This window comes from Dermacentor albipictus, chromosome 1 (genome assembly GCF_038994185.2).
Source record: "Dermacentor albipictus isolate Rhodes 1998 colony chromosome 1, USDA_Dalb.pri_finalv2, whole genome shotgun sequence".
NCBI classification, from domain to species: Eukaryota; Metazoa; Arthropoda; class Arachnida; order Ixodida; family Ixodidae; genus Dermacentor; species Dermacentor albipictus.
The window spans coordinates 254125685-254138271 of record NC_091821.1 but is presented as its reverse complement, the minus strand read 5'-3'; the positions used below and the strand labels follow the sequence as shown (position 1 = coordinate 254138271).

The 12587-nt window shown below is 47.4% G+C and overlaps 1 protein-coding gene across 1 annotated transcript; it reads left to right on the top strand.

Moving 5' to 3' along the window:
• Window positions 1-7914: 7914 nt before the first annotated feature.
• Window positions 7915-10183, top strand: LOC135900234 (somatostatin receptor type 4-like). The gene is made up of 2 exons (XM_070534726.1): window positions 7915-8016; window positions 8697-10183. Exon 2 carries the CDS (start codon window positions 8715-8717, stop codon window positions 9615-9617), a length of 903 nt encoding a protein of 300 aa, XP_070390827.1. The 5' UTR covers window positions 7915-8016; window positions 8697-8714; the 3' UTR covers window positions 9618-10183.
• Window positions 10184-12587: the final 2404 nt, after the last annotated feature.

Here is a 12587-nt window from a genome sequence, read left to right as displayed (position 1 = left end):
CCTGCACTGTTTCCTTCGCCCCTCTGCCCTGCTGCTCGAGCGCGTTCTATTTTAAGCTCGAGTCGCTTCAATTCAAGTGTGTGTTTCCTTTCCTCACGCTCTTTCTGTTCTTTACGTTCCCGGTGTTCACGCTCTTCTGTCTGACATTTTGCAGTCTCCCTCTCTCTAATGATCTCCAGCCATTCCGTAAGCTCACCATCCTCAGCCTCTAGAGCAAGAATAGCCTCAATCAACTGTGGTTTTCGGCGTGCGTCAGTGACATCCATGTGCAACTCCTTCGCCAGCTACAACTCCGGTTTACGCAATGACTTCAAATTCATGGCTGTTTTGAGTGCTGCTCTCCCTACTGTACACAACTATCTTGCTGCAACCTAGCTAGGCTACAACGATAGCTCGAATTACCCGTTCTGTTCTAACCATTCAACAAAACCTGACAACACTCAGCAGAGAAAGTCCCACACTCACCACCTTGCAGTCAAGAATCCGGCGTAGATATTGCAAACGCTGCATTCAGTTGCGACTTGGTAGACGAGGCTCGTAGATCCATGTCCCATCGCCGCTTACCAGTTGTTATGGGGACGGGGTTTTGTGACCTTCAACAGCGTCTGCTTGGAGCTCGAACCAGGTTGACCATCGGAGAGGGTTCGACAGGGAAGACGAGGTGAGATAAAAACAAATAACATAAGTTTAATACACCATTACGGGTGACCGTTGCGCGTCGAGACAAAAAAATACAGAAACATTCAGCGTGCGTGCACCTGCACGCAAGGACAGAGCAGATGTGATTACACGTGGTGGCTCGCTGGCTTTCTAATGCCCTCCACCTTGTCAGCACACATCGGGTCGACCTACACAGAGAGGTCATGGGAGGGAAACCATTCCTTGGCGTAGAGAGATTGAACGTAAGCCACGTCGGGTAAACCCACACAGAGGGTCATGGGAGGGAAACCACTCCTTGGCGCAGTGGGGTTGAACGAAAGACAGAGGGGAGTAAGATTTGCACACTCCGCGCATAATCGCGTCGCACACACTCGAAGGACAAGTATTTTCTTGTTGATGAGCGTGATGATTAGGCACTCCCTTGTCCCAGGCGTTTGTTATCTCTTCCATTCATTGCTGGTCAAAGTGAACCGTAACACTGCAGGTGCTCCCGCCCTCGAGCCGCCTATCCCGCGGGCCCGATCCTCCAGGCAATGTCATCCGCGTATATCGCGATGTATACCCGGTGTCGGGCGCGAACTAATTTTTTATAACGATACTGATGTTATTTTCTCCCGTATCCCAACCGAAAGCAGTACATCTGCAGTACATCTGCAGACGTAGGAGCATGTAGCAGAAATTTACGTTGCTCAGCCGGTTTGTGAGCGACCTAGTGACATTTGGATGCGCATTCCTTTTCAGCCGAATAACGCAGAAATACGGAGAAGATAAATAATAATAATAAAAACGAAATATGAGGACTTCTGCATGCTTGGCCGATTTGCGAACGACGGTCACATTGCGGAGCGCACTGCTCATTGACTTGACCCGTGCCATCTGGCACACTGCTGCACACGAAAGCACTGCGTGTACTCTGGCTCTTGAGAGGTGCAGCCGTCAGCTGCCGCCACCCGTATTGATCAGCGGCCCTTCGTGCCGCGCGACGACCGATTGAGGTCCTCGCTGTTTGCACGGCTCTCTCTCGGTGCTTCGCACGCTGGCAGCTCGCCAGCGGCCGTCTTCAGTAAGTGCAGCTTCTGAACAAGACTGTATGCGAGGATCCTGTGCATTTGGCAAGCACGGGGAATCGACTGTCCGTATGTCCTTTGCATGCATGTTGGAAATGGCACCATCGTTGTGTGACACGTGGCCGCCTTTATAAGGCGTCAAACGCCTGACCCGTTCGCAGGAACCCCCCGCAGCGAATCGTGGTTGGCAAGACTTCGCTCCACATTACTTTGGCGAAGGACGAACGACTGTGATTTGGGAAATGCTTCTGACGCCCATTTTTTCGTGTTTCAGAAAGTAAGGTACTGAAAACGTTTGAGACATCTCACGTCTCACGTTTTTCAGGATCCTTACGTGATTTGAATGCGAGGCATAATGACGTCTCTAATTGGTAACGTTCATAATACGTGACGTCATACATTGTCGCATGTCCTTCACAACTCTACCTTAATCCACCTTAATCCTTCTTGCTCTAATTTGTGCCAACCTTAATACGCCGTATTCCACCTTAATCCACCTTGCTCTAATTTGTACCAACCGTAGTCCACGTTAATCCACCTGAATCACTTTGCTCTATTTTGTACCAAGCTTAATACATTTTAATCCACCTTAATCCACTTTATTTCACCTTCATTCACTTTACTTCACCTTAATTCACTTTACTCCACCTTAAGTCACCTTACTCTTGCTCTAATTTTAATTCACTTCGCTCTAATTTTAATTCACTTCGCTCTAATTCGCCGTGGGACTTCGCAGTGCGAGCCGCCGCAGGTCCAGTGCCGGGAACCTGACGTCATCACTTGGTCACGTGGGTTGTGCTGTCATCGGGTGTTAACTCCCGACGCCAGATTTTCTGCTTGATGGGGCATATAAAGCTTTGGCATTAAAAAACTAGCAGTGCTCAGAGAACTCGCAACAGAGTCATGGTTGCGCTGTAGTCCTAATCGAGACTGCTTATTGGGGACGAGGAGTCGCGATCTATCGGATGCGCCTCTCTTGCGTAGTATGAGAGATCACGTGGCGCGCTCCTCACAGGTTTGGCTTACGGCGCTCAATAAAAACACCACGTGGCAGCCCTCCTGGACATTTCTGTCAGTACTCTCAAAACAAGGGAAGGCTTTGCTGTCGAAACAATAATCTTAGGCAAACTGAAAGCACAAAATCGTTTACAGATGCTATCTCTTTACCGAATATGTACAGTGAACGCCACTGCGCGCTGTCGCCGCGAGGGAGTCTCCCGAATCGGCTTCTTGCGTGAAAAGTAAGCAAATGCCGAGAGCAAACTAGGTGAAATATGTTCGTATAGTGGGCTGTCTGTATAACCAAATGGAGCATAACAAAATGAAGCCTCAATGCAACGATCGCACGGGTTCACAGTGACCGACTGCGCGCCTGTATGCATGTCCGTGCACAATGTTTCACTTTCGCTGCGTGCGCGTTTTCGCACCGTACCGTGAGTTTTAGGTCGCAGCATATGAGCATTCGACAGTACACAAGCAACCACTGTAGCGCGGAAGTTATCAGAGCTGTTCAAAAATAATTTCGTTATAGAGACTTCGACGCCTACGGCGACTGTGATGTGCCGTCGCGAGGATTCAATGCTCTCTCTTTCTTCTAAATTCTTGGACGTTTCAATGAAATTGCGTCAAATTGTATGTTCATCGGTCTTCTCGGCGTACGATTTCCTGCTGCTTCTTTTTCGTAATCCAGTGCAATAATTCATAACACAAACATGACCATATGCCATGCCTTTATTTAATGTTCTTCTTACCACTCCCTTTCCATTCCAGTGAACTTGCCAGTATCTAGCATCAACAAGTTCATAGACCTAGCCGCCATGACATTAGCCGGGCAGTGGGCGCGGGCGAGCGTTTCAGTGCGCGTTTTTTGCTACTCACCGAACGTCGCAGTCTCGGCGTGGTAGCAGAAATTGTCCTCGCGTCTGCGCTTCTGCATACCCGACTTATAGCCGATGGCTGTTTGCCGGTTCAAAGTTTCGTGAGCCAAGCTTCACGCAGCGTCTTGTCCTGCGGCTACGTGTGAATAAGGCTGACACCGGGCTCCGTTGCGTACGTCCGGCACTGCGGTACTCAGCAGTAGCCTACCATGCTGCACGCCTCCAAAGGCAGCACTACCTATTGTAGGGCTTTCAAATGTTGTCATACATCCAAGCCGGCAACGCCTCACCACTTAATCAGAACCGCAGTGCAATGGGGACTTTAAACTTTCGTTTTCAGCTCGCTTCGGCGCTTCCGAAGCAGCCGACGCGGCCGCTGTGTCCACGTGATCCCTCATGCAACGTCACGCCGACGGTGGCGCCAGCTTTTCCAGTGGTGGAACTCGCCCCCAATAAAGAACACCCGCCCGGCGCCGTCCAACTAAGCTACCTTCTTACGTCGGAAATTTTCACAGCGAAGCTATTGGCTTCTCGTTGGTCGGCATTTTTCGTGTCCGCGTCCATGGGCATAAATGTGGGCCGATCCCGGAGGTAGCGAAATACCGGGCCGACCCGCTGCCGAGGTGAAGTAGGATTCAAGCACTCAGCAAATTGAAGCGAAAAGTGCATACATTATTTGGAATCACGCATACAACGTACATAACAGCATTCGTTTCAATAAAGAAAAAGCACAAAACAACCATCCAAACCACATAATTGATGATAAGGCGCTCGAGCCTGAAAACAATGCGAAGCACGTAACGCTCCCCGCATAAGTTTTCTGGTAACGATTGTTGTTGCGCAAGCTACCACGGCGACGGCAGCCTGTGACGTGGGGGGTGACGTCACTAACCTTTCGTATATAAAAGAAGCAGCCTAGCAAATGATTTCATTGTTGTTGCTGCACCGCTATGGGTAGGCAACGCATAGTTAGGACTCCCGATTAGCGGCGTGAATACGAGGAGCGGCAAAGGGGGAAAAAAAAGGCAATACAACCAGCGGCGGCGTGCTGTCACAATTACCACTACTCCTGTTAATACTAGTACTCTAAATTACCTTTTCTACCATTACTCTAAATTACCATTACTACCATTACTCTAAAACAATAAAGCATTGCATACCCCCCTCAGCAGTTCTGGTGGTTTTCAACCTATTCGCTTACGCAGGGCCGGGATGGCGATTCAGTTTCTTTTCTTTTTTTTTTTTTGCGTGAAAGAAGTACTTGAATTACCATACAAGTGTTTTTCCCCCCGATAATTTACGCATAGTGGGAGCGTAGTACGTATAAACTTTCTCAGAGAAGTTACTTCCCAAATGCGCTATTTTTGGATTTGTCACGAAAGACCGACAGCAGGCGCAACGTCTCACAATTAATGAAAGCTTCTAAAACGTTTGACATCGCAGAGGTGAACCTTTGAATTTGTACGCCTATACATGGATGCAACCGCAAGGCTTAAGGCGACACGTGGGAATCAAGATTTTACGCGCTTAAGCATGCCGGCGAGGTTTAAGAGCTAACAAATTTATTTGCTTTCCCTTTCTGATTGAGCCAATCAGTTTCTTGTTTGCTTTATGTATAATTATTTTTGTTAAGTCAGTTTCATATTGTGCTTCAATATATTTATCTTTCTTTTTTCTTAAACATATTACTGTGTTGGACGTAAATTGTTCCTACTTAAAAAGTCGTGTAATGATACAGGTATTTAATACACGTATGTTTATAATGTATGCTGTGTAGTGTTATGCTGTGTTACTTCACCGTTGAGCAATGTACGCTTGACAAGGCCTTAGTCAGCGAGACAATATTCTGCCTTTAGCTCTGCCATCCAAGACTTTCACCGTGTCTGAACCAATGCTAAATAAATCGAAATAAATAAATAAATAAAATTAATTCTTTTTTGTCTTTGTTTTACAATGCTGCGGACACTTGGCAATGTCAGACCCGCCGTGGTAGCCCAGTAGCTATAGGGCGTTGCGCTGCCGAGCGCGAGGTCGCCGGTTCGATCCCGGACGCGGCGGCCGCATTTCGATGGTGCGGAATGCGAAAACGCTTTGTGCATAGCGCGCATTGGGTGCACGTTAAAGAGCACCAGGGGTCAAAATCCGGATCCCCCGAACTACGGCGTGTCTCATGACCAGATCGTTGTTTTGGCACGTAAAACCCCAGATATTAAAAAAAAAACTTGGTCCAATCGCACGCACATACACAGAGAGACAGACAGATAGGCGCAAGAAAAATGTTACACCACATTGTATCAGGTGTTTAAACTATACAGAATTTTTAAACATCGCCTGTGGCACACAACATAATGGTTGTCATTGAGTTGGATTTCTCGATGCCGCGGACATCACTTACACAAGAAATAAAAATGCGCGATTGACTAATTACCAAATTTCACTAAGCTTTAGCTAATAAATTTACACCTCGTATTGCGGTTTACGAAATGTAGCAGCTGCGTTTGCAAGGCATAATTAGTCGAAACGAATTCTGAGGCACACACACACACACACACACACACAAACACACACACACACACACACACACACACACACACACATACACACACACACACACACACACACACACACACACATATATATATATATATATATATATATATATATATATATATATATACGGGAAAGATAAAGGGGTACAAAATTGTGCTTTGTGATGACAACTGCATGCCATAGCACTTGTGTGCGTACGTTGGTTTTTGGTTTGTACAGCCGGCGTTTATGTTTGATGCTGTAGGTGTCTTTGTTTTGCAGCGAAGCTGTTTATGGCTAGGGTTCCATGTATTTTTCGTGTCCGTCAACAAATCTGCGTGTGCAAAGTCTCAGCGCCTGAATTTGATGCAAAATCACTTCATTTTATGGAAAAGCTTATACGTCTCATAACTTGGATATGCATTTTCAGTAGATTGGTTATCAACAAGCACCAATTTCAACATCAGTACACTCTCAGGTAGATAGTGGTGGTTGCAACATCTTTATTGAATATCATGGCGAGATCTCAGATTGGCCCCTGTTGGGGGCGACTCCTTCGGCCCAAGTGACAATTTTCAGGTAGATATCTTTTTTTTGTTGCTTCCGGGGGTATAAGCCATTGCTTAGGGGGTATGAGCCATTCATTGTCTTACGTGATGGACAAATTTCTCGTTGGGTAGGCATAGAAATGCTTACGCATTTAATAACAGAGGTGACACGAGAATGTGTGTGCATATCTATCGTCATGATGACCACCGATCAGGGCAATAAATGTGTTCGTACCTTTGGTCAAAATTCTGTGTCACCTCTGTGTCGTGTGCTAAGCAGTTTCGCTGGTCATACACCTTCACAGAGTAGAATGGCTCATTATTTTTTTACTTATGTTTATATTGTTTTTTAGGGCAGTAAGTTGGGGTGCTATCGTGCCTGGGCTTTTCACCTCTTCCCTTTTTAATGCAAATAACGTTTTAAGGCGCACAAACGCAATTTCACTTGTATAGTGTGTAAGCAGGTTTGCTGCTTGGACTAATTTGTCACTACTTCTGCTCCGTGTTCAAGCGGTAGTGTTGGGACAGAACTGACAAGAGAAGGCGTACGCATGCGAGTATTGAATGTAGCCGATAGGCGGACGTTCTTGATTATTTATACTTTTTGTGCGCAAACAAACAGGGACGAAGAATAGGGGCAACACAAGGACGAGCGCTCTCTAACAACTGGTTTTATTTTTGAAGAACTACTTACTTAAATACCCACAGAACTACGCGATCAAGTCAAAAGAGCAACGTCAATATTACATATAACACTTGTGATAAAAAAAAAAGACGTGGACAAAAGCCATCCGGTCATACTAAAAACAGCAAAGTGCATAAAAACAACCACTTACAATAAAATGCGTTAAAAATGTGATGATAAAAGCGAATTTTCTTTATCTAACAATAAAAAAAATTCGCTTCTATCATCACATCTTTAACGCATTTTATTGTAAGTGGTTGTTTTTATGCACTTTGCTGTTTTTAGTATGACCGGGTGGCTTTTGTCCACGTTTTTTTGTTATCACAAGTGTTATATGTAATATTGACGTTGCTCTTTTGACTTGATCGCGCAGGTCAGCGGGTATCATATGCGCTGTAGGCGTGCTCTGTTCACTAGATCGCGCAGTTCTGTGGGTATTTAAGTAAGTAGTTCAAAAATAAAACCAGTTGTTAGAAAGCGCTCGTCCTTGTGTTGCCCCTATTCTTCGTCCCTGTTTGTTTGCGCACAAAAAGTATAAATATGAATATGTTCCAACTAGGCCATCTCGCAGTTATGCTTCAGTTCTTGATTAACCTCCCAAGAACTTGAGCTATTACCGACATCTGTCATCTTTGACGGCGTTATATGAGGTAAGCAAAAAAAAAAACAAACAAACTTTCGCATGCATGGGATACGCCACTAAACATAAGCTATTCATTACCCGTTTATGTTTTTTTTTTCTGTTTTGACCCCCTGAGTAAGAAAAGACGCTATGCATCAGAAGCTATGCCGTACACAAATATCAAAGAAAAAAAAATTGTCCGTTCTTTGTTGGCGCAGTTAACGGGGTTGCCGTTCAGTGTTGTCTTACACGAAATATCACCAAGGCAAACAATCACACTCGTACGCGCACCACGCGAATTCAGTCTGCCTTGGAATACCGCGGCGTCCTAATGAAATGGTCACGCTGTGCAGGCTAGCGGCGCTTGGCATAGATCCCGCCTTCGTCGCTCGAGAGGGTTGCCGGAAGTCTTTCATTGCGCCCCTGATGATTCCTAGGCGCCGTATAAATTGCTTCGCAAGGACAGAAACCTCGAGTAAGCAGCTCTCACGCGCCGACGGAGGCAGCAGCTTCTGCGGGCACGCTAAGCGCGTAGTCGGCCTGAGCGTAAGACAGCGTAAAACCAATAACCACGAGTGAGCCCGAATAAGAGAATATGGGTGAGAGCAGCGACAGGTGCCGGTGAGTGACACAGCGAACCGACGTGCAGGGAGTATGCGCAAACGGTCGCGGAGAGCGGATAATCAGAAAGAAACGTCCCGTCTGCAGCTGTGAAGACGGCAGCTCATGGAGTTCTCGTGGTCTGGCCGGCAGCTCCCATATAGCCCCGATATGGATGGCATCGGACCGCTCTTCTACGTAGCGTTCGCCGTCCTCCTTGTATCTGGAGTCGTTGGCAACATGTCTGTGGTGCTCATGGCCTGCTGTTACGGCCGTGTGCGGACGCCCGCCGGCCTCTATGTTGTCAACGTAGCCGTCGCGGATCTACTCATCTGCACCTTCGGTGTGTTACTTGACCCCGTGTCAGTGCTCCTGCGTCGCTGGCCCTTTGGCGTAGTGCTTTGCTACGCGTGCTCCTTTTCCGAGCACCTTGGAGTGTTTGTGCACGGCTACACGCTCGTTGTGGCCGCCGCTCGCTTCGTCGCCGGCGCACCTCCCAAGCCGGGGTCTTGCCACCTGAACAACGTCGGCGTCTGGTTTCTGGGCACAGTCGTCTGCTTGCCTCATATGCTGCTCATCGATTCTCGCGCGCTGGCTGTCCACGGGCAGTGCGTTGTCAAGTGGCCCGGGACTGTCAAGATGCTGGAGCCGTTCGTCTCCTTTGCCGCGATTGCTGCATTTCCATTTCTGCTGGTCACAGTCTCGTACGCCTGGCTCCGAGCGTCCCTGTGGCTGGGCAGAGGCACGAGGCGTTCGTTTGTGCGGCGGGCGAGCATAGTGCGTGTCTTTTGGCTCATGTCACTACTGCTGCTGCTTTGTCGGACACCCCTGCACGTGACCCGGTGCCTGCTTGGCGTGTGGACAGCTATGAGGGCCAGTACACACCTCACCGTGGTGGTACTTGCCACGAGGGCAATCGCCGCCGCTGTCGTCTGCTTCACGGCAGCCTTCTTTTTCGATCTTAGTGCCAAGCAACTTTCGAGAAGGGTGAGACAGGTGCCCTCGGTAGCGGCAAACCACGGCTCATAAGGACGAGTGTACACCACTATCTGGCTAGAACGGCGACTTTTACAGTAATTTCTTATCGCCGAGTGTTACGATTCAAGCACGTATGTGAACTTTGATTAACTATTGCTCATCGTAGACCTGTTTTGCATTTTATAAGGTGCTGGCAAGCTCGAATTTATGCACATTGTACTGCTGCGCTATGTGCGAAGTGTCATTTGTGCATGCGCAGGAACCCACAACATCGTTTCGCTGAGCCCCGCTAAGGGGCCCTAATGTTAAGGAACGTTAATTGTGCGCCCTCATACGTGGCTCTATTAAGCGCCCTAATGCGCAGGAACGTTGTTGTGGCTTCCTGCGCATGCAGAAAGCCACAACAACGTTTCGCTGAGGCTCTCTAAAGCGCTCCAATAGAAGTACACTGTATGTGTGTTCGCAAATTATTTTGTCGATGGCGCGGAAGCATGAAATTATAGTTCTGTCGCATAATTCGCTTCAAAGTGTCGGCCGATGTTTGCACTTAACGCATACTACGTGGAGATCAACTTCCTTTTTATGCATTTATATGTTTATTCATGTTACCTCTATAAAGGCCCTCACGGGGAGGGTATTACATATGGGGGGGGGCACATAGGGGGGGGGGGGGGCTTTGCTTTGATTAGCGGATAGAATTAAGGAGCATGCTGGGACACAAGCCCGCTTTCGCCCCTGCGTTGTACAAAGTATACACATCTAAAGAGAGCGGCGGGAGGGGGTGCAGCAACCCTTGCCTCGATCTCCCGTCGCCGCTGTAACGGCCTCAGCGCTGGTTGGTCTGTTGGATGCCCATTTGCCGCAATTAAGCGGTGGCCCTGTGTTGTTCTTGTTATGTATGAACCAGCTGACTTACCGCGTAAGTGCTTATTTGTAGAGACCGCGCCAGACGGCGTATAGCCCTTTCGTGTAAAGGTTGACGCCCTCGCGTAGTCGCGGCTCGGTGGAAACGCGGATAAACAAAGTTTGTCCCTGTATAATATGGCCGACCTGATGCTTTATTCTGTAACGTAAATTTTCTTCTATTTTATACTTGTCATCTGTCTGGGCGCACGTCTGTAACTCACTGGGGTGTGCTTGAGCAAAATAATCGTTATGAAATAATGGCCCTGGCAGCCGCGGCTTTATGAGGAGCGGTAAAAACGATTAACTTGAATAGTTCGTAACGAACGCTACGTATTCGAAGTGAGGAAGAAGTAGAACCACTAATAGAAAAAATGTGCTACGCCGGGCCTCGCAGTGTGCAAAGAAACTTCGAGGGGCATTGTGCGCATGAGCTGACATCGCTCCTTGATCCATCAACTGATGCTATTTGCTTGATCTCTAGCGCTGATTATAAGAGTGGCGTTGCATGTCACCTCCCTCATAAAGGGCCGCTGTTGGTGTATAACAAGCGGAGTATTGTATTTAGCGTTGTCTGCCGGAGTGTGTCTGCAGTATTTGAAAGTATGCCGATGAGCACCGCTGCTTAAGAGCGAAGAGATGTCACTTCATTTTCGTCCTGTTTTATTTATTCGAACATTACAATCACCAATAACCCTGTACCTGTGTATGTACGCAAATATTTTTGTTCATACTTATCTGTATGCTGGAGACACATGCCTGTATGATTAAATTACAGTAGCAACCCAGCTTTGCCTTTAGAGAGGAGACGTGTCAGGTAAGACGACTGGTGTTTTGGATAAACCTAAATAATGGGAAGGTTGGTCGGCGTTTGGATCAGGGAAGGCGCCAGTGTACTACTGTTGGGGGAATGGGGGCTGTAACCAGAATATGATTATCCATTTTCATTGGAGGTGCACGAGGGCACTCCATCAGTTGGCACTGCAAGGTGGAAGGAGAGAGGCGATGGCGCCCGCCCTCGCGCCCATTTAGAGTTGCCCCTGGTTTGGGATATTGGTGGGCTCGTTTGTTGGTAGGTTCGAATTTGTCAGTAAGAGCTTGACGCAAGTATAGCTCCACCTATAAAAATGTCGGCCATCGTGTCTGATGCATATGGCGTGGTTCATCCTTTCTTCCTTAGTTTTGCATCTCAAGGCCTGAGCATCTCGGCTTTGGACGTTGCTTTTGAAATTTGGACAGACTAGGAGTGCGACAGTTTGTTAGATGATAGTAATATATGCAACCCTTGGCTGAGCTGCACTTTACCAATAACCTCATGTGAGATGACTGATGTAATGTACCTAGAAGCTTAGCATTTTATACTTTCTTTATGCAGGAGGCGCTTGCCGTAATGTAAGAAGGTGACAGCGCCTATCTTATGTGCCTTTAAAAAATAAACAGGCTTTCTCTGATATATCTTTTGCGTCAGAAAATAAAAAGGCATCGTGTAATGTCCAATGAGCAATCTGCGTATGTGCCACCGGGTACGTGACTATTCCTGGCCAATACCCCAGAATGGATACGTGCCACTGTGACACAGGCGGTGTACAAGGCTTAAATGACGTAGAGATGTAAGTACAGATGTGTACTTACTTGCACATCCGTACTGTGACATAAGGGGTGCATTAAGTATGTGTCATTCTTCCCTCTGCATGTACATCATACCATTCTTCCACCGACAAGGATCAAGCATAGCCGACGTCTCGCAGTGTGGATCCACCTGAACTGGTGGTTGCATTTCGGTATAGCTTGGGAACAGTGAGGTGCAAAAACACAAACATTGCATGACATTAAAGTTGTGTTTTGAGCGGTGCATAAACATCGAGATTACACGTTACATAAAATGAATGTAAAGACAATCGTACGCATCGCACTTAGCTTTATATAGAGTTTCTGAGCAGACAAGCTTGGAATGCCGGCTTACATGATCTTCGCACCAGAAGGCGACGAAGGCGCACCGTAGTTCTTTCGTTCAAGTGAAATTGTTGGACCACCCTGACACTCCCGCGTTCTTTCTTACTTGTGTGTGTTTCTCTCTCTCTCTCTCTCTCTACATGTGCATTTCCCTTTCATCTTCCG

Excerpts from the sequence above, each read along its gene's own strand:
- LOC135900234 (XM_070534726.1), top strand. The coding sequence starts at position 8,715 with ATGGAGTTCTCGTGGTCTGGCCGGCAGCTCCCATATAGCCCCGATATG.